Source organism: Mustelus asterias, chromosome 7, assembly GCF_964213995.1.
Source record: "Mustelus asterias chromosome 7, sMusAst1.hap1.1, whole genome shotgun sequence".
Taxonomy (NCBI): Eukaryota; Metazoa; Chordata; class Chondrichthyes; order Carcharhiniformes; family Triakidae; genus Mustelus; species Mustelus asterias.
Window position 1 is genome coordinate 56,535,674 of NC_135807.1, and position 18,345 is coordinate 56,554,018.

The following is an 18,345-nucleotide window of genomic DNA, read 5'->3' on the forward strand; positions in this document are numbered from 1 at the left end:
GATCAGAGGGTTAGATAGGGTGGATAGTGAGAGCCTTTTTCCTTGAATGGTGTTGGCTAGCACGAGGGGACATAGCTTTAAATTGAGGGGTGAGAGATATAGGACAGATGTTAGAGGTAGGTTCTTTACTCCGAGCATAGTAAGGGCGTGGAATGCCCTGCCTGCAGCAGTGGTGGACTCGTCAACATCGAGGGCCGAAGGGCCTGTACTGCGCTGTAATGTTCTATGTTCTATAGATGCAGTTCGTGTAAAATTTAGCATACAACCTAATTTTTTGGTGTGATTTCCCCTTCAATGTCAAAATTGATCTTTGTAAATCAGAGACAAAGCATCACAATTTTAAAAAGTTAGCCTATTGCACAATATGTCTAAAGTCAGCAAACAAATGTTTCAAAATGACTAATTTGAATTGATTGCAATTGGAGGGGAATAATTATGCTTCCAGAAAATGCAACAAACCTAAGTGAATTTTAGGCAGCCTGATGGTTCTTTTGGATTTCAGGATCTTAATATTCTTTATCCCTTGTTGAAATTTAGGGTACATATATAGTTTACTACTCCACATAAAATTGGTTCACTAAAATACATTATTTTACTTCATTGGCATCCTGAATATATATGTTTAATACAAATAATCCTCCTTAGTTTCTATTAGCTTTCTCTTTATATTGTAGCATTAAGAAACATGATTCAAGTTGAGTTTATCACAGTATAATGCAGCAACATAAAGGCCATTTGTCCCATTGAGTTTGAACCAGATGTTTTGAAGATCAATCCAGTTCGTAAGGAGAGGTTGAGTCAGTTGGGCATGTACTCGTTGGAGTTTAGAAGAATGAGAGGCGACTTTGTCAAAACATATAGGATTTTCAGGGGGCTTGACCAGGATAGATGCTGAGAGGTTGTTTCCCCTTGTGGGAGGGTCTCGGATCACAGAACATAATCTGAGTAAGGGATTGCCCAGATTTGAGGAGGAATTTCTGCTGAGTAGTGAATCTATGGAATTCTTTACCATGGAGGGTTGTCGGGGCTGGGTTGTTAAGTATGTTCGAGGTTGAAATGGACAGATTTTTAATCAGTAAAGGAATCGAAGGTTATGTGATAAAGGGGAAAGTGGAGTTGAGGATTATAATATCAGATCAGACATGATCTCATTGAATCGCAGAGCAAACTTAGAGTCATAGAGGTTTACAGCATGGAAGCAGACCCTTTGGCCCAACTTGTCCATGCCACCCAGTTTTACCATTTAAACTAATTCCAATTGCCTGCGTTTGGCCCATATCCCTTTTATACCAATCTTACCCTTGTCACTGTCTAAATGCTTTTTGAAAGACAAAATTGGACCTGCCTCTACTATTACCTCTGGCAGCTTGTTCCAGACACTCATCACCCTCTGTGAAAAATTGCCCTTCTGGGTCTTTTGTATCTCTCCCCTCTCACAAACCTATGCCCTCTAATTTTAGACTCCCCTACCTTTGGGAAAAGATGTTGACTATCTACCTTCTCTCTGCCCCTCAATATTTTATAGACCTCTATAAGATCACTCCTACGCCCCAGTCTACCCAGCCTTCCCTTATAACTCAAACCATCAAGTCCCAGTAGCATCCGAGTAAATCTTTTCTGCACTCTTTCTAGTTTAATAATATCCTTTCTATAAAACGGTGACCAGAACTGCACACAATATTCCAAATGTGGCCTTGCCAATGTTTTGTACAACTCCAAGAAGTCCCAACTCCTGGACTCAATATTCTGACCAATGAAACCAAGCATGCTGAAATCCTCCTTCACCACCCTGTCCACCTGTGATATAACTTTTAAGGAGCTATGAACCTGTATCCCTAGATCTTTGTTCTATAACTCTCCCCAACACCCTACCTTTAACTGAGTAAATCCTGCCCTTGATGGGCTGAATGGCCTACTTCTGCTCCAACATCTAATGGTCTTGTAGTCCCACTCCCCCACTTACTCCCGACATCCCTGCAACTTCTTTCTCCTTCAGACATTTATCCAATTGCATTTTGAAGGCTGCTGTTACATTGATGAACATAGGAGCAGGCCATTTAGCCCGTCAAGCCTGTTACAACTTTGAATGAGATCATGGCTGATCGACTATCCAGGTCCATTTACCAGCCTTTGCCCATATTAATTTTGAACATAGTTTCCAAAGAGCCCCAACAAATATTCAGTATATGTAGATTATTTCCTGCCACATTATATAATTAAAAAAAAATTTAAATAAGCTGTTCTACAGAGAATCATTTCATCATCGGTTGGGAACATGAGGATCTTTTGAAGAGTTAATTACTCATTACGGTTATACAACAAATAGACTGACAGGATTTGCTAAACCTGAAACACAAATCATAGGTGCGATGCTTGCACAGATCATTGACGCTGTGGTAGAAGATCAGGCATGATCTTGTTGAATGGCGGAACAGGCTTGAGGGGCCAAAGGGCCTACTACTCCTAATGGCTGTATTCTTACCCGTCCAAACAAACCCCTTCCCTATCTATGGACCCCTTTACTCTTTTTGTACCATTGATTCTCTTTCCTTCACTCAATCCCCATACCTTCTGTCCTTCCTAACCTCTTGCTTTCCTCTTGCCCAACTGTCACCCTTTCTTCTTTTAACCTTCTCCCATTGCCTCTGGCTCCTCTCAATCCTCTGCACCCTCTTCTACATATCCGTGTTCTCACTTCAGTTATCTTTCCTCACTATCCTTCACCTTGTTCCGCATTAATGTTCCTCTTCTCTTACCTCTCTCTTTGCCTCTTCCCCATCTTATCTAATGCAAAAGTCTCTTGCCCATCTCTTCACAGAACTATAGAATTGTCATGGTGCAGAAGAGTGCCATTTAGTCCATGATTCTTGCACTGGCTCTCCAAGTGAGCATTTTGACTTGGTGTCATTCTCCTGCCTTTTCTTCAACTCTGCACATTGTTTGTATTCAAACAGTCATCTAATGCTTTGATTGAATCTGTCTCCACCACACTTCCAGGCAGTGCATTGCATACCTGAACTACTTGCTGTGTGAAAACGTTTTTCTCACATCATTGCATTTGTTTCCTTTAAATCTGTGTGCCCTCGTTTCTGATCCTTTTACAAGCGGGAACAGTTTCTCCCTACCTACTTTGTCCAGCCCCCTCATGGTTTTGACCATCTGTATTAAATCTCTTAGCCGCCTTTTCTCCAAGGAAAACAGTCCCAACTCCTCCAATCTTTAGTTGCTCATTCCTGGAACCAATTTTGTAAATCTCTTCTGCATGCTCTTCAAACATCTTTCTGCAAGTGTGGTGCTCAAAAGTACTCCAGTTGAGGTCTAACTACTGTTTTATGCAAGTTCAGCATAACCTCCTTGCTCTTGTACTTCACACCATTATTAATAAAGCCTGGGTACTGCTCTCTCCACATGTCCTGCCACATTTTATTGACTTATCACATACACAACCAGGTTCCTTGCTCCTGTACCCCCTTTAGAGTTGTACCCTTTATTTTAGGTTGTATCTCTTTATTCTTCCCACTAAAATGAACTGCTTCACATTTCTCCATATCGAATATCTGCCCGTTCCACCAATTTGTTTATGTCCTTTTACAATTCTACACTGTCCTCTTATACTTTAAAGTTTTCTATCATTTCCAAACCTTGAGATTGTGCTCTGCACACCAAGATCTAGATAGTTAATATATATCAGGAAAAGCAGAGGTCTCAACACCGATCCCACTACAAACTTTTCTCCAACCTAAAAAAATAACGATTCTGCATCTCTCCCAGTATCTCTTTGCATGTCTATTGTCTCTGAAACCATTTTCAAATCTACAGTGTGGCCTCCTTGTGCGCTTTCAATGCTTGATTAACAAAACCTGCAGACGTTCTTAATGTGAGAATGGAAATAATGCCTTGTAAGTATCTGAACTCTGCATAGGTCTCAATCCAGTTCAAAGTTTGAAATGTTAAAAATATACTTTATGTAGAGAAAAAGGAACATTCTTTTGAGAGAAAGTTAAAGGGACACGCATGTTTTGGGCTCGATAAGATATATGAAATGTTGAACGTTAATTTTATTTAGACTTATAAATCGTCAGTTCTGATGCTATTTATTAATCTGTTTTGTGTATAATGGTTTTAATGCCAGGTGTGGTCACGTCCCGAGGTTGAGGGAAAAAAGATCTCAATGTGGTCACGACCACTTTGTGATACTCCCTTGGGTTTCAAATAAGCCAAATTAAAGAAAATACTTAAAATGGTATAGATTTCGGTTCATTTTGTACACCGAATAGAATTTATAATTTCAGGCTATAGCAGTTCACTCTGCGTGCTGGGAATCTGAAAAGAGAAAATGCTGGAAATACTCAGTGGAGGGTGAAACAGTGGGCAGGACCTTGAGCCTGCATGCTCAGTGTGGGAGATCGCCGGAGGGGGCTCAAAATCCGGTGAAAACTAGAAATCTTGCCCATGAGATGCCAATCTTTGATTTTCCCCGCCCCTCACCAGTGACACAATCGGGTTCATGCCCATAATGGGCGTGAACCTGATTTGAATACATTTCAACAAATTTTCATTTTATTATACACCCCTCTTGCCAAAGTATTCCCCCTCACTAAATTTTCATACTCAAATGTAAACCTGTCAAGGGGATCCCTCCAGGGATGCAAAGGTATACCCCTGGGAGAGAGGGATAAGCATGATGTGGAGATGCTGGCGTTGGACTGGGGTAAACACAGTAAGAAGTTTAAAAACACCAGGTTAAAGTCCAACAGGTTTATTTGGTAGCAAAAGCCACACAAGCTTTCGGAGCTCCAAGCCCCTTCTTCAGGTCGCCCCAGAAACTGTTAAAATTCATCACATATCCCACAAAAAAGGACACCACCGGGACCAGTACAGGTACCCAGAGTGCCACCTTTCATGCGGAGAAAGTGAGTAGAGTTAAAGTTGTAAAATCATCCTTGGCGATAACCATGTTTTTGTTTTTCACTCACCTGAAGAAGGGGCTTGGAGCTCCGAAAGCTTGTGTGGCTTTTGCTACCAAATAAACCTGTTGGACTTTAACCTGGTGTTGTTAAACTTCTTACTGAGAGGGATAAGGCCAGGCACTGCCTTGGCAAGGCCAGGGATGGGCCCTGGTGGGGTGGGAAGGTGATGTGAATGTCGAGGATGATTGGGGCGTATTTATTATGTGATCGGGGCACCAACATGATGGGGCAAACCATGCCCTCTAAGTGTCAAGATCTGGAGGGAAAACAGACCAGTGTTCACGCCAGTTTTCTCACCGGAACTGACACTCTGCAAAATTTTGGTAAGATCGCCCCAGAAACTGTTAAAATTCATCACATATCCCACAAAAAAGGACACCACCGGGACCAGTACAGGTACCCAGAGTACCACCTTTCATGCGGAGAAAGTGAGTAGAGTTAAAGTTGTAAAATCGACCTTGGCGATAACCATGTTTTTGTTTTCCATCTTAACAGATTTCCAGTGGGTGCAAAGGGATGTGTGTGAAGTTCAGCTGATGGTCTATAACCCCATGCCATTTGAACTCAGAGTTGAAAACATGGTTTGTTCTGCTCTTTCATATATTTGTCCTTTTTATTAATTCTGAGATTAGACTTTCTGTAGTTGTGTAAAAGATTACATATGATATATGGCTTAGAAGCAGGCATTTCAGTCCCACCAGTTCATGCTGGTGTTTATGTTGCACTGAAGCCTCCTCCCATCTTTTCTCATTTAAATCCATCATAATGACTCTAGTCCCTTATTTCTCATGTTTGTCGAACTTCCCCTTAAATGCATCAATGCTTGGGCTGACAAAGAACTGTACAGCACAGGGACAGGCTCTTCCGCCCTCCAAGCCTGCACCAATCACGTTGTCCTATCGAGACCAATTGCTTATATTCCTCTATTCTCTGTCTGTTCATGTGTCTATCCAGATAAGTCTTAAATGTCTCTCACGTATCTGCCCCAACCACCTCACTTGGCAGTGCATTCCAGACCCCCACCATCCTCTGTGTATTTAAAAAAAAATACTTCCTCTGCACACCTCCACTGATGCTTTGCTCCCTTATCATTAACTTGTGCCCCCTTGTAATTGTCATTTCTGCCCTGGGAAGAAGCTTCCAACTGTTCACCCTATCTATACCCCTCATAATTTTATAAACTTCTATCAGGTCGCCCCTCAGCCTCCATCTTTCCAGGGAGAATGATCTCAGTTTATTCAATCTCTCCTCATAGCTAATACCCTCCATACCAGGCAACATTCTGGTAAACCTTTTCTGTATTCTCTCTCCAAAGTCTTCACATCCTTCTGGTAGTGTGGTGGGATTCAAACTCCAACTCCTTTCTGCAAAAGCCTGTTTTGTTTTCTACAGATCCAGGACTGCTCATAAACTACAACATCACATGACCCTGTCAATCACTGTAATCTGAAATCCCAGGGGGGACTTAAGTAAATGAAAGTCCATTAACTCTACTTCACATAACCACTCGCAAGGTTGAAATGAGTAATTATCCTGCCTCCTAGCATTTGCACTGTATTCCATCTAGACGTGCTGACTATCTGGTTTTAAAAAAAACACTGAACTTTAAAACATTCTCCTGAAACATTAAAAAAAACACACTTCATATGCGAATCATTTGCATACCTCAATTGCACAAGTGCCAGGCATTGTGAATCACCAACAAGAGAGAATCTGACCACGACCGCTTGACTTTTGATGGAACTACCATCAACATCTGGGGGTTACCTTTAACCAGAAACTAAACTGGCCTAGCCATATAAATACTGTGGCTACAAGAACAGGTCAGAAGCTAGGACTTCCTAAACCCTGTCCGCAATCTACAAGACACAATTCAGGAGTGTGATGGAATGCTCTCCATTTGCCTGGATGAGTAGTGCTCCAACAACACTCGATGAGCTTGACACCACCCAGGACAAAGCAGCCGATCCACAAGTATTCAGTTTCCACCATCAAAGCACAGTGGCACTGATGTGTGCCACCTACAAGAGGCACTGCAGGAACTCACCTAGGCTCCGTAGACAACAGTTTACAAAGCCACGGCCACTACCATCTAGGAGGATGACGGCAGCAGATGCATGGGAACAGCACCATTTGGAATTTCCCTTCAAGCCACCCACCATCCTGACTTGGAACTATTTGATTTGGATTTATTATTGTCACATGTATTCGTATACAGTGAAAAATATTGTTTCTTGCGCGCTATACAGACAAAACGTACCGTTCATGGGAAAAGGAAACGAGAGAGTTCAGAATGTAGTGTTACAGACATAACTAGGCTGTAGAGAAAGATCAACTTAATGCGAGGTAGGTCCATTCAAAAGTCTGATGAAACTCTTGAGTCAGTTGGTATGCGATCTGAGACTTTTGTATCTTTTTCCCAACGGAAGAAGGTGGAAGAGAGAATGTCCGGGGTACGCGGGGTTCTTAATTATGCTGGCTGCTTTTCTGAGGCAGCAGGAAGTGTCAACAGTGTTAGTGGATGGGAGACTGGTTTGTGTGATGGATTGGGCTACATTCACGACCTTTTGTAGTTTCTTGCGGTTGTAGTTTCTATCGCCATTCCTTCACTGTCACTGGGTCAAAGTCCTGGAACTCGCTCCCTAACAGCACTGTGAGTGGGTGTACCTACAACACATGGACTGCAGCAGTTCAAGGCAGCTCATCAGTACCTTCAGAAGGGCAATTGGGGATTGACAAATATTGGCCTAGTCTTTGTTCAGTGAAGTCCACATTCCCTTGAATAAATGAAGAAAAACTATGTTTTCGATCACTGCATGTGCTAGCAGGTTCCACAATCTCACCACTCTTGAGTAAAGAAATTTCTTCTGAATTCTCTACTGGATTTCTTGATGACGATCTTATATTTATGGTTCTTCCCCCACGAGAGGAAACATTCTCTCTATCCAATCTTTCAAAACCGTTCATAGTTTTAAAGACTTCTGCAAGCACCCAAAGTCTTTTTTCTCGACAGAGTAGAGACCCAGTCTGTCAATCCTTTTTCTGATAATGCATACTTGTACGTTTTTGGTATCATCCTTCGGCATTCGCTCCAGTGCCTCGATGAACTTTTAAAATTACTGCGAGCATAACTGCATGCAGTGTTCTCGGTGTGGCCTATTTAAGGTTAACTTAACATCCCCACTTTTTAATCCTGTCCCTCTCGAACAGGGTTTCCCAAACTTTTTCAGCCATGGAAACGTTTGGATCACACTCCCTCCTGCCCTCTCTCGTATGTCAGTGATACCTGTTTGCCCTGCACCTCAACTCTCATCCCATTATTCCCCTTGCCATCCTCTCACTCCCTGTCCAAGGCCTGGCCTTCACCCTGATCTCAATTTGAGTTTTGTGCTGTTTCCAGTGTGTCCAATCAGAGGCTGGGTTCTGGGGAAGCCAAGTGCTGATTGGACAAGCAACTTTGTTGTGTTTTTCAAATTGTATGGATCAGCCGGACCTGCCTTGAAACCCTGAGGAGGCTCCCGTGGAACCAAGTTTCGGGACCCCTACCTCTTAACCTGTGGCACAACCTTGTCAGTGATTGGTGTATTTGTACTCCTCAAACTTTTTTTTCCCCTCTACCTACCTAAAGTCGCACCTGCCAAGTAGTAAGTGACTTACCTATCCTTCCCCCAGAAATGTGTTACCTGGCATTTAGCTGGTTGAACTTCATTTGACTAGGATTTAACTGTCAGATGGGCTGTCAGGGTGTTACTGTTGCTCTTAGTACCTCTATTTGGACTGGGGAAAAAAAACTAATTCATCCTTAGGTAATATGTCAACACCCCCAATTGAAAGTGTGGGATGTTGGATAAAACTTTATCTTGCTTGGCTATTTATGCTTCCATGGTGTAATAACCTGCAGGGACTTTAGGAGTGAGGTTTGATGACGGAGCAAGTGCTTGTTGAGCCAAGCTCTGGAACATGTCAGTGCTATGAGTTGGGGAGGGAAAGAATAAAAGAGAAATATCGACAAAAATGTTACATACAATGAATCATACAGCAGGATTCATATCCCTGAGATTGCACCAAGTTCCCAAATGTTGCTGAATCATTCTTGGTGGGACAAACATTTCCAAAAAGGGAATGCGTGATAATGAGAACAGATAAGAAAATGGGAGTTGCTTTTGCATGCCTTTTAGAACCATAGAAAAGTGGCAGCACTGAAAAAGGCCATTCAGCCCATTTTCTCTGCCAGCCAAGAAAGAAAAGTAAAAACTTCATTCGTTGACTGGCCAGATGGGCAGAAAAGTGGCAAATGGAATTCAACCTCGAGAATTGTGAGGGTGATGCATTTGGGGAGGTCAAAGAAGGCAAAGGATTACACAATAAACGGGAAGGCAGTGAGTGATGTAAAGGAAGTGAGGGACATTGGAATGAATGTCCATAAAGGATCCCTGTAGATAGCAGGACAGGTTGATCAGATGGTTAAGAAGGCATATGGAATTCTTTCATTTATTAGCCGAGACGTAGAATACAAGGGCAGGGAGGTTATATGGAACTATATGAAACATTAGTTAGGCCACAGCTTGAATACCGTGTGCGGTTTTGATCACCTTTTTACATAAATGATATAATTGCATTAGTGAGGGTACAAAGTGGATTTATGAGAATGTTGCCTGGACAGGAAAACTGCAGCTATGAAGAAAGATAGATTGAGGGAGATTTGATTTGAGGTGCATAAAATTGAGAGCAGCCTGGACAGAGTGAATGGGAAGGGCCTATTTACCATAGCAGAGAGATCAGTAACTCGGGGACATGGAATTAAAGTGGCTGGTAGAAAGATTAGAGGAGAGATGAAGAAAACATTTTTCACCCAGAGGGTTGTGGTGGTCATTGCTTGAAAGGGTAGTGGAGGCAGAAACCCTCGACTCATTTAAAAGGTGTCTCGATATTTGGATCAAGTATCGTAATTTACGATATTTGCTGGGAAGTGGGATTAGGCTGGGTAACTTTTTTTTTAACTGACGTAGACACGATGGCCCAAGTGACCTCCTCCTGTGCTGAAAACTTTCTATGATTCTACTTTATGCCATTCTATTAGCTTTATGTTCTTTTAATGACAATTAAATGCAAAGTTAAGTATTTTTTACAAATCCTAAGTGATTTGTCACATACTTTTCTAACTTCAGGAAACTGAACATATGGACTTTTTCTATGATGTTTTGGAAAGGAATCAAATCAGAGCATTGTAAAGTATAGTTAAACTCTCAGGAATTTTTAAGTTATTGATTTTATAATTCATTCAAGTAAATTGTTTGTCTTATGTAGTTGAAGATGACCATCAACGAGAATTCATTCAGTTAATTTTGTGTTTAAAGATGGCTAATCAGTCCAATTTGAGTATGAAAAAATCTATTGCATGTTGAACACTTCTGAATTGTCGGTGTGGAAGAGGGCTTGCGATTCTCGACGTGTGAAGCTCAGTTTTTCTGTTGGCAGGTGTAATGAGGTTCTGTTCATGGGGGCGGTGCCTTTAATGATATGACTAAACCAAATGGAACAACACTGTCTGAGGGGTAGTGTTGAAACTCTTCAGTGAGACCATCATTGAAAAACTTCTTACGGTTTCCCCTCAGCTTGCCATTGAAGGGTTTTTTAAAATGCTCGACAGGCAGTTTGGCAACATGTCCTGCCTATCTTAACTGAGTTCTCTTCAGCATGTCAGTTAGGAATAAAAATAAGTGATCATGCTATACATTTCAATCTGCGTGCAACAAACATAAGTGTAGACTTTTGTAGGTTAAAACTTAACAATGGATGTGATGCATGCACTTTTTTGTGTAAGTATCCTTTTGTATGTTGAATGAAACTAAACTTTCTTGCATAAATATAAAGTGGAGAATGATTTCCACTTTAATACATTTCACAATATAAAACTTCAAATTTTACATCTGAAGTGTTTGTGAGATTCTGCAATTCCAATGCAATGAGTGGTTGATGAGAAGCAGGTATTTTCAAATGAGCAGTTTGTGCATTCTATTTTCTGCATTGTTCATCATGGAATACTCAGCAATAACTTTCAAAGCTTCCTTCTTTTAAAACAGCAGAGCTGATGGTTTGTCATCATATTTGCCATAATGCTGCTGTATGCAGTTGTCATAGAAGTAAGTGTGGATAAGGGTAGTCATTGGACCCATCTAGCATATTGAGAAATGAATGACCTTAGCATTCTAATTGTCCCTTGAGCAACTGACTCTGGAGCTTTTGTTTGTACTATAATACTGGTGTTGATCATTATGCTAGAGGTACTTTCTAACATTGAACCTGAACTTGCCTTTTACCAGTTTAGATCCAAGTACCCAAGTTTCGCCATTTCTACTCGGCATATCTTTTCGGCTGCTGTATCTTTTGCCAACTTTCAAGACTGAAGAGTCCTTGCATAACCAGCCTTTTCTTATAATTCAGTCTTCCAATCCTACAGATCAGCTTTGTGGACTTTTTCTGCACTGCTCCTAAGGATTGAATTTTCCCTTGCGCTTCTGAGCAGAAATAATGCATATTTCAAGATGTGGCCTAACCAGAAAACAAGCTTCAGCACAAAGATCTCAGACTCGCTAATGATTTGGCATCAGAGTTTTATTTGTTATGATTTGGCAATGATTATATATAGTTGGTGTTGAACCTACCATTATCAGGTCTACGTCTTCTCCCTAGATAGTTTAACACCATTAAGTACTAATTTTTTTTTCCATCGTGCAAGTTTGCATTTATCAATACTGAATTTAAGTTATGACTAGCCAATGTTATTCAAGTTATCTTTATTGCTTAGCTGTTTCTTTGGATTCTACCCTCCCCAGCAAATTTGACCAACTTGTTGTTAATCCAGGCCGATTTATATGTTGATCAGAAACAATGAGGCATTGGCACTAATTCTTAAGGTATTCTATTCAATGCATCATTCCCACTGGACACCACACCTTTAACTGGTACCTCCTGCTTTTTCTCTTTGAACCAGTTCCTTATCCACCTTCAAACTCTATCTTCTTTACTCCACTACTGTGTTATAGCCATTCTTATGGAATTTTATTGGGGCTTTGGATTTTCAACTAAAGTGCATCTTTCTCAAAAAAAAAAGGCAGGCTTTACCCCTTTATAAACGGTATTGACTGATACTGAGTTATTTTCAACTTTGTTATTGTTCCTTTATTTTTCTTATTATTGATGTCAAACTATAATCTTTCTGTGGTTACAGATTTATTACACTTCTTTGCAAATGGGAATATTGTTGGCTTGTTTTCAAACTATTGGGATCTCTCATGTTCACTGACTCTCATGATTGCCAGCATTTTGCTAATTTTGCCTCCAGTGCCTCTTCTCACCATTGGTATAACGTTTCCTCTCTGGGATCCCGAGACTTTGAGCCCTCTGTATCCACTATAATAGCTATACAAGTGATTAAAAAGTCATTAAGTTTAGTGGTGTAACTTGTGATGGATGGCATGCTGCTGATATTTTCTCTGCTCGTGACTTCTAGGAAATAATCAAATATTTATTTTTTGAACATGCAATAAAATTTGCATCCAATCGTTTTTTGACAACCTGCATAGTTGTACAAGTATTGTAATATTATGCTCCGTTCTATTTTTTGCTGACTTCACTTTTCAGCAAATATAATTTCTTCATATTGGTGGGTTTTTTTACTTCTCATTGGGCCCTACATCTTGTATTTAAGAAAAAGTGTACTTAAAATAAGTGACCCTGACTTTGGGAATCTGTAAGCACTGTCCTTGAACTTTCACTTGAAACGTTAATAAGTTACTAAGTTTTCATTTAAAGGGAAAATTGTAATTCAACATCCATCTATTTTAGAGGTATACATTCACATTGACGCATCCATAAACCTTTCTGGAGTTGCTGGTATGTTGCAGACCTTTGTTAGAATCTTGGTGCCCCTTGGAGGATGAACTGGAAATAGCATCCATTCATGTGTTGATTTAAGAAACTCAGTGTATGAATAATTAAAGTTCTTGGATGAGTTGCTCTCTTGTAAACTAAAGAAGTTTAAATGCAAGAAATTATGATTCAGATCTAAAAATTGACACAACCATTCTAGACCAGTTTAAATAGCCAAAAATATGAAATTGATACTTTGCAGCAGTTGTAATGCAATATGAAATTCCAAAGCCTTTTGCGGAGGTGGAAACACAATTGGCTATTTTTGGAAGAAGGGTTAAGGAGGATCATTGAAGTTGAGGTCAGACTAAGATTTGTAGAATTTCCCAAGAACGTTTTCAGGGAATCTATTGGGCAACATGTCGTTACTATTTTTTCCAGTTTAAAAAAAAGTTAAATTCTGAGAATTATGCAGAATAGAAGTCAATTTAAATGCCAAGCTTCTGCAGTTTTTCCTTATACTGAGCTTTCAAAGCATGCTATGTTGTATTGCAGTTGACAGTGTTGTAGTCAGTAATGCAACTATAAATTGGCAGTTGAAGCATTCAGATTATGTAATGTGTATAACAACATTCTTGATTCTTGCTGATGATGTAAAATAAATTAATTACTACTTCGAGAACCCAATTTGTGTGTTATGCTGATACAGTCTAAACTGATCAAAATTAGTGCCACATGGAATTTGTCTTTGTTACATACCCATTAGCTTCATATTCAAAATCATTTAAAACTTGGTTGTGTGAGTAAAAATCTAGCATTTAAAATGTTTCTAAGCCAAAGGCATTTTGTTCAGTATTTGAACACCCCTGTGTTTTGAGTTGGTTATCAAAATTGTGCAATTTGATGAGATAGTACATACAATGTGACCTTTAATTATACTGCCTCATTGCTTAGAAACTGTAGCCTAGTTAATTTAATGTATTGCAAGTTATGTCGTGAAGACCGAAAGAAATTCAAAAAATAAATTGAATACATCATCTTGTATTGAAGTATGAAGTATGTGGGAATGGGAGAGGGGTGGGTAGAGAAGATTATTAACTCGTCCTTCGGCAATCACTTGCTAACAAGTATGATTGTCCACCTAAAAAACACGCATTATTAACAATTACAGTTGGGTCATTGCTAAATCATCAGAATTACAAATGTCTGCATGAAAATTCCAACATGTAAGCAGGCTATTCCATGTCATTGTTTATAATCCACAGGGGCAAATAGTTCTAATCACATTTTCCCACCCTGCTCCCATTACCCTTCAACCTCTTCTTTCATCCACATCTTTTTTTAAACAAAAGTGCATCATATCTCAGTTAATTGCATCGAAATCCATTTGACATGATGTAATTTGGCAAAATCTTACAGGTTAATAGAGGCTCATAAAATATGAGGAGTCAGATGCTAGGGTAGCGAAGGAGACTTTGATTGTTACCGAATGTGTTTGGAATGCTACTGGCTCTACAGGTTCAGTGCACCAGTACAACATTGTGACAGATCAAAGTGTGTTCTCGTGCCCCCTTATGTACATTTAGTCATAAGAAAGGGATGCATTTAGAGCTACTTCTCTTTGGTGTTATGATTTTGGAATTGTGGTAATAGTGAAAGGAGATACTTGAATATAACTGGTTTATGTTATTGGTTGGAGGGGGAAAAATTGTTGCCATGTAAGTTGGGGCCACTTTGTTGCTTGGTCAGTGCAGTACTCTTCAGAATACTTCACTGATAAAGCTTAGTTGACAGACTTGTTCAGAATCTGAACTATACAGACTTGTATTGTGTTGGATTCATATGCTGCAAATCCTGTATAATTCCAGTAATAGTTTTTTTTTGTATTATGATACATTTTCTAACTTAATCGTGTTCAATATTTAGTTTTTTTCCCTTTTCTCTGATTAATTTTACAGGGACTGTTGGTAACTGGTGTTGAATTTGAATCTCTCCCAGCTGCACTCTCTCTCCCTGCTGAATCGGGGTTATACCCAGTCACACTTGTTGGTGTTCCACGTACATCAGGACAGATCAATGTAAATGGTAAGAATTTAGGATAATCCCATATTTAGCAAGATCATAAAGACTTCTACAAATTCTATTTACTTAATAAGCTATTTCCTGACAGAAGAAAGCATCCTATATATGCTGTGTATTCCACGCTGTCTACAAACGTTCATTGCTCTTGTGATTTTTAAGTTACGATCCCATCAACGTTTGAAATTGAACTTGTATTTGTAGGCAGCCGTACTCATCATTATACAGTGCTTTTAGCATTTCGGAAGTGTCCCAAAGTGCTTCAGAAAAGGCATAATGGATACAACTATTGAATTAGGAAAAAAGTCGTTGAGGCAGGTGACCAAAAGCTTACCTGGTATGGTCTATTCTGAAGATATTTTTACAGAAGAAAGAGATGGAGAAATGGAGAGGTTTGAGGAGAAGGTTTCATAGGGCTGCACTCGTATTGCTGAAGTCGCTGCTGACAGTTGTTGGCTAATGGAGGAGAGCATGGGTAACAAACTGGAGTAAGAAGAACATAAATCATAGAATCTGTACAGTGCAGGAGGAGGCTATTTGGCCCATCAAGTCTGCACTTACTCTTCGAAAGAGCATCTTATCAAGGCCCGTCCCATCCCTGTAACCCCACGTATTTACCATGGCTAATCCCCCTAATCTATGCATCTTTTGACTGTGGGAGGAGACTGGAGCACCTGGAGGAAACCCATGCACACATGGGGAGAACGTGCAAACTTCACGCAAACAGTCACCCGAGGCCAGAATCGAATGTGCATGGGAGATGCTGGGGAGTAGGCAAGATGCCCTTTCGGAGAGTAGGTGCAGACTCAATGAGCCGAATGCCGCCTTTTTGTACTGTTGTTGGGGATAGCAATTGATTGGCGTGGTAATTATCTGCCACTTTTGTGGTGCGAATGTTACTGTAGTCATTGGTGTTATAAGGTGCATGCTTTTAACAAATAACTGTGAAATGCTTATGAACGTGTGTAAAGATTGGCTCCAGTTCTGTCCTTTACCAATAGGCTTTCTGGAATAGAGCTTGGTGGAAGGGAAGGTAAACGTAGGAAGCAAAATGTTTCAGACAGAACCACAATCCTAGTAGCTCGTGTGGAAAATGGTAGGTGTAAATAGTTGCGATATGATTACCCTCCAATTATTTTCGCAGTGAACCATTGGAAGCATGAAGTGGATATGTGGAAACAAGTTAGGTCCATACTAGAGGGGAACTGAGAAGCCTGGCCTTGGTTTTGTCCCTTCCTACAAGAAGTAAAAACAGGAGTAGAGTATCTTTTGAGCTGAATGTCTGTGAGATTGATATTGATGAAAGTTTAGACTTATTATTAGAGTTTTTAGATGAAATTTTAAATGCCAATGAGGTATGGTCAGACTTTGACAGATTTTGGAGGATAGATAATAGATTCCTTCCTGGAGCAATCATGGACTTCAGCAGATTTTATAAAAGATTGACTATATTTAGTTCACAAATCCCTGGATCAGTACAGGCTTTTACATTGCTGGATTGTCTGATTTGGGCAAGCTCCTGGTTCTAAATCTCTGCTGATTCTCTTTGCTCTTAGCTTTGACGAAGGGTCATCTAGAATCAAAACTTTGGCTCTATCCTCTCCCCGCAGATGCTGTCAGACCTGCTGAGATTTTCCAGCATATTTTGTTTTTGTTTCAGATTACAACATCTGCAGTATTTTGCTTTTATATTATGATTCTAATTTATGTTAGGTTTCAGATAGGGACACCCTGTTGGATCAGATGTCTGCTAACTTGAAAAAGCTTCCAGAGAAACCGTCATTCCCTTCAGTCTTCGTGGAATAATTTCACAGTGACACGAGGACTCAATGATTGACCGATTTATAAATGGTCCAGATGCTGGACCCAGGTTTTAATACACACAGATGATTAAAACAGGCACAATGACAACAGTTCTGGTTGTTACAGGAGAAGACAGAAATGGAACAGTGATATTAGGTGTGTAAATCCCAGGAGCAATTAATAGGTGCTTCAGGTTTGATTTAAACTATTATTACACAGTGAACTGCCCAATTAGAAACCTTACAGTGCAGAAAGAGGCCATTTGGCCCATCGGGTCTGCACCGACCACAATCTCACCCAGGCCCTACCCCCATATCCCTACATATTTTACCCGCTAATCCCTCTAACCTATGCATCTCGGGACACTAAGGGGCAATTTTAGCATGGCCAATCAACCTAACCCGCACATCTTTGGACTGTGGGAGGAAACCGGAGCACCCAGAGGAAACCCACACAGACACGAGGAGAATGTGCAAACTCCCACACAGACAGTGACCCAAGCCGGGAATCGAACCCAGGCCCCTGAAGCTGTGAAGCAGCAGTGCTAACCACTGTGCTACTGTGCCGCCCTGGAACAGACAGGATCCTTGAAATGACATGGGACAAAAATAATTCTGAAAAAGGTGATGAAAATAACAATGGATCCTGTTGTGATTATGTTGGTTATAGAATGTGTCTGTTAGAAGTATTCGTAGTCTTCTATATGTTAATTGCAAGTCTTTGTTAACTATTCAAAAAGGGAGATAGAGAGAAAACGGGGAACTATTGACTAGTGAGCTTAACTTCAGTACTGGGGAAGTTGCTAGAGTTCATTATCAAGGGTTTCATAACTCGGCATTGGAAGGCAGTAGTATGATCAGATAAAAATCTGCATGGATTTGAAGTTTGAAGTTTATTTATTAGTGTCACAAGTAGGCTTACATTAGCATTGCAATGAAGTTACTGCGAAAATCCCTAATCGCCACACTCTGGCACCTGTTCAGGTACACGGAGGGAGAATATAGCATGGCCAATGCACCTAACCAGCACATCTTTTGGACTGTGGGAGAAAACCGGAGCACCTGGAGGAAACCCATGCAGACACAGGGAGAGCGTGCAAACTCCACACAGTGACCCAAGCCGGGAATCGAACCTGGGTCCCGGGGGCTGTGAGGCAGCAGTGCTGACCACTGTGCCATCGTGATTTACGAAAGGGAAATCATGCTTGATGAATCTATTGGAATTCTTTTGAAGATGTAATTAGTAAAGTTGACAGAGGAGAACCAGTGGATGCGGTTTACTTGGACTTTCAGAAGGCTTTTGACATGGTCTCACAGAACAGACTACGATGTAAAGCGAAAGCACATAGGATTGTAGGTACTGTCTTGAGATGGATGGAAAGTTGGTTAGCAGATAGGAAGCAAAGCGTTGGCATTAATGGGTCTTTTTCTGAATGGCAGTCAGTGACTAGTGGGGTTCTGCAGGGATTTGTGCTAGGACCCCAACTGTTCACATTATATATTGACGACTTGGAACAGTGTATGAGTGTTTTATCTCCAAATTTGCAGGTGATATAAAGTTGGGTGGGAGGATGAGTTGCAAGGAGGATGCAGAATGGTTCAGCGTGATTTGGACAGGCTGA

The 18,345-nt window shown here is 40.5% G+C and overlaps 1 protein-coding gene across 1 annotated transcript in view; it reads left to right on the forward strand.

Annotated features, from left to right (window-relative positions):
- Nucleotides 1-18,345, forward strand: part of trappc9 (trafficking protein particle complex subunit 9) — a 353,332-nt gene that overhangs the window by 96,225 nt on the left and 238,762 nt on the right. Inside the window, exons 12-13 of the mRNA XM_078215491.1 lie at nt 5,466-5,551; nt 14,801-14,927. Coding sequence (XP_078071617.1) covers nt 5,466-5,551; nt 14,801-14,927 — 213 coding nt within the window. The remainder of the gene's footprint in view (nt 1-5,465; nt 5,552-14,800; nt 14,928-18,345) is intronic.